The sequence below is a fragment of the Impatiens glandulifera genome, chromosome 1 (genome assembly GCF_907164915.1).
Source record: "Impatiens glandulifera chromosome 1, dImpGla2.1, whole genome shotgun sequence".
NCBI lineage: Eukaryota > Viridiplantae > Streptophyta > Magnoliopsida > Ericales > Balsaminaceae > Impatiens > Impatiens glandulifera.
The window spans coordinates 86,969,499-86,972,522 of NC_061862.1; the positions used below are offsets into that span (position 1 = coordinate 86,969,499).

The following is a 3,024-nucleotide window of genomic DNA, read 5'->3' on the forward strand; positions in this document are numbered from 1 at the left end:
CTATTTACTCTCACATATATATCAAAATTAACCACAACTCTCGACCCGACAATCCGGACACTTAGAAATTAAGCATCATTATATATATATAAGATCAAAAAATTATTATCCCGTACAAACCCTTTTTTTCGGATTGAGGCGAACATGTGTAAAATAAATCTTTTGAGACGCTCGTATCCATAATTTTTACCTTCGAAAACTCTTCTATTTCTTTTTTTCAGATTGTTCACCACATGATGATGAATTTGTTCCAGTCGTCCGCGATTTTGTTGATAGAAGTCAACAACTTTGATGGTGTGTCGCATTAAAATTGAATGAGGTATTGCAAAAGAGCCCACATGCTCTTGACAATGTCACAATGAAGAAGAATGTGATCAATTAATTCTTCAAACATATGTTGCATTTGCTAGCGAGATGAAATCATTTCTTTTTCAATTTGTTAGATGTTAAGACTTCTCCATTAATAACTTTCCAAATAAAAACAAGATTTTTGATTGAAAATTTTATTTCCACATCTCTTTCCAAAGAAACCGTGATCGAAGTTTTTTTTTGGAAAAACGCATGATAAATGTAGTTAAACTGGACAAAGAAAACTTGTCGACAATCTCTAAGTCAATCGAAATGTTGGTAAGAGCATCTACGAGGAGATCTCGTATCCCTCATCTTCGATGAAAAGTCGTCTATTTAAATAAATTCTCCAAACAATTTAATTAGATTTGAGATGAAACAGTTAATCACTTTAACTTACATTTTACTAGATATCTAAAAATGATTCCGATAAAAATCTAACAATTTTCCACTGAGGTGAATTTTTTTTCTTTAAGGAGAACTAGCATAATACCCACAACAATGACCCACGTTTCAATACAAAACTATTTCAGATGGAATCAAACACGTAACTTTTTTATCTCTTAAGTTAACTCTTACACTATACTATTAGTCTTGATGAGTTAAATTATTATAAAAATTAAAAAAAAAATATGATAACTGAAATTTTAATAAATAAAATCCAACACCAATCAAGTTTTAGTTTTTTTTAATTACTCTTCATTTTGGTTGATCCAATTATAGTTTATATGCAATGTTTACGAAAAAATATTAATTTGCAACCTATTTTTTAACTAAATTATTCAGCCTGTGTAAGTCAATAAAACTTTTACCTTAAAAGAAGAAATCTTATATAAATGTATAACTTAAAATAAATAAAAAATGAAATTAAATTAAAAGTCTCAACTTGATAGTATTCATTCATATATAATACATTAATTTGGTTCAGTTTTAATTCCAGATTTTAAAAGTAATCAAAATCTTCTTCTTGCTTTGAAGAAGAAGAAGAGTCATTAATTTTCTCACCACCACCTCCACCACTTTCCGGCAAGTTCTTCTCTCCATGAGTAGCGTCCCGATTAGCATAAACCGTAAAATCAACCGGCTCCGGCACGATCGGCGGCACAGCGCTCCTCACAAGCGCCCAAGTCACCCCTTCAAAAAAAGGATGTTGCTTAATCTCCGTCGCTCCTCTTCTATACGCGATTCTTTTCTGCGGTTCCTTAACCAACAGACCTTTAATCAAATCTCTCGCATTCGCACTCACCTGCGGCGAATCAGGAAACTTCAACGGCTGTCCGACAACATTCACAAGCGTCGCCCGGTTACCCGCACCTTTAAAAGGAGTCGTCCCAAGCAAAAGCTCGTAAAGGAAAATTCCAAACGTCCACCAATCAACTGCGCTGCCATGACCTTCTCCTCGAACTATTTCCGGCGCTAGATACTCGTGGGTACCGACGAATGACATTGATCTTACGTTTGTAGGCTCGGCCATTAGTTCGGGAAGAGAACCGCCTACGAAGAGACCAAAATCGGATTTTGATTTGCGATTCTTCTTGGAAGTTAGGATTCGTGGGAAAAACGTTGAGGTTGGTTGGATACAACCTTGTACGGCGGTTTCTTCTTCTAGAATCCCGGCTCCGGAGCCGTTGTTGGATTTGACTAAGGTTGGGCTGACAGAGCATTGGAGGGAGAGATCGAAATCGGAGAGCATGATGTGACCTTCGTCTCTAACGAGTACGTTTTCTGGTTTTAGATCTCTGTAGACAACGCCTAACATGTGTAGATATTCGAGTGCCAATAGTATCTCTGATGCGTAAAACCTGGCAGCTTCTTCTGAAAAGTATTTATTGGGTTGTTTTTGACGAAGGGTATGAAGATTACCGCCACTGCAAAACTCCATGACCAAGCAATAGAATTTTTCAGTTTCGAAGTAAGTGTATAAAGTAGGAAGAAATGGATGATCAAGAAGACCTAGAATCTCCCTTTCGGTTTGAGCTCTAAGAAGTTTATTTCTACTAACAAGAGATGCTCTATCCATCACTTTCATAGCAAAAAAGGTGTTGGTCCCTCTCAATTCGACAAGATAAACACTACCAATATCTCCATATCCTAGACGTTTCAGAAGCCTGAAATGGCTAAGACCAATCGCCGCAACAGATTCTCTACAAACCATGTTAATGGCATCCCATCTAATATCCCCACCCGTGTGAGGTTTCAAGTGTCCTCCTCCTCCTCCTCCGCCGCCGCTTGTGCTTGTGCTTTCCATGCTGTCACTTCGGCTTCCATTACTTGCTCTGTTTCTCTTATGATCTTCTTCTTTCCAATTTGATCTTGGGCTACAATTATTCTTCATTCTCCTTCCTTCCTGGTGGTCATACATACACCACGATACACAAATAAACATGGGATGTGATTTTCAGAATCGGGAATGATTGAAATCACATAGACATTTGTGAATGGCAAGAAGGGTATTATTTGAGGGGAGAAATTCACGGGAAAGAGGAGAGAGAATATCAGCAGAAGAAGAAGAAGAAGGATTAGAAAACTCCATGGCCATATAATATGTGTGCTTAAAAGAATCATATACATTATCAATGGCAGAATCATTGGAGAGAGAAAGAGAGAGAACGACGTGCAAGTTGGAAAGAGAAGGTAAGAAAGAAAGAAAGAAAGAAACGGTCAGCGTCGTTTCAT

General features: G+C 37.1%; 1 protein-coding gene across 1 annotated transcript; it reads right to left on the reverse strand.

Annotated features, from left to right (window-relative positions):
* Nucleotides 1-1,291: 1,291 nt before the first annotated feature.
* On the reverse strand, nucleotides 1,292-2,698 carry LOC124935221 (serine/threonine-protein kinase AGC1-7-like). The gene has a single exon (XM_047475671.1). It carries the CDS (start codon nucleotides 2,681-2,683, stop codon nucleotides 1,292-1,294), a length of 1,392 nt encoding a protein of 463 aa, XP_047331627.1. The 5' UTR covers nucleotides 2,684-2,698.
* Between the last annotated feature and the right edge of the window lie 326 nt (nucleotides 2,699-3,024).

Excerpts from the sequence above, each read along its gene's own strand:
- LOC124935221 (XM_047475671.1), bottom strand. The coding sequence starts at position 2,683 with ATGAAGAATAATTGTAGCCCAAGATCAAATTGGAAAGAAGAAGATCAT.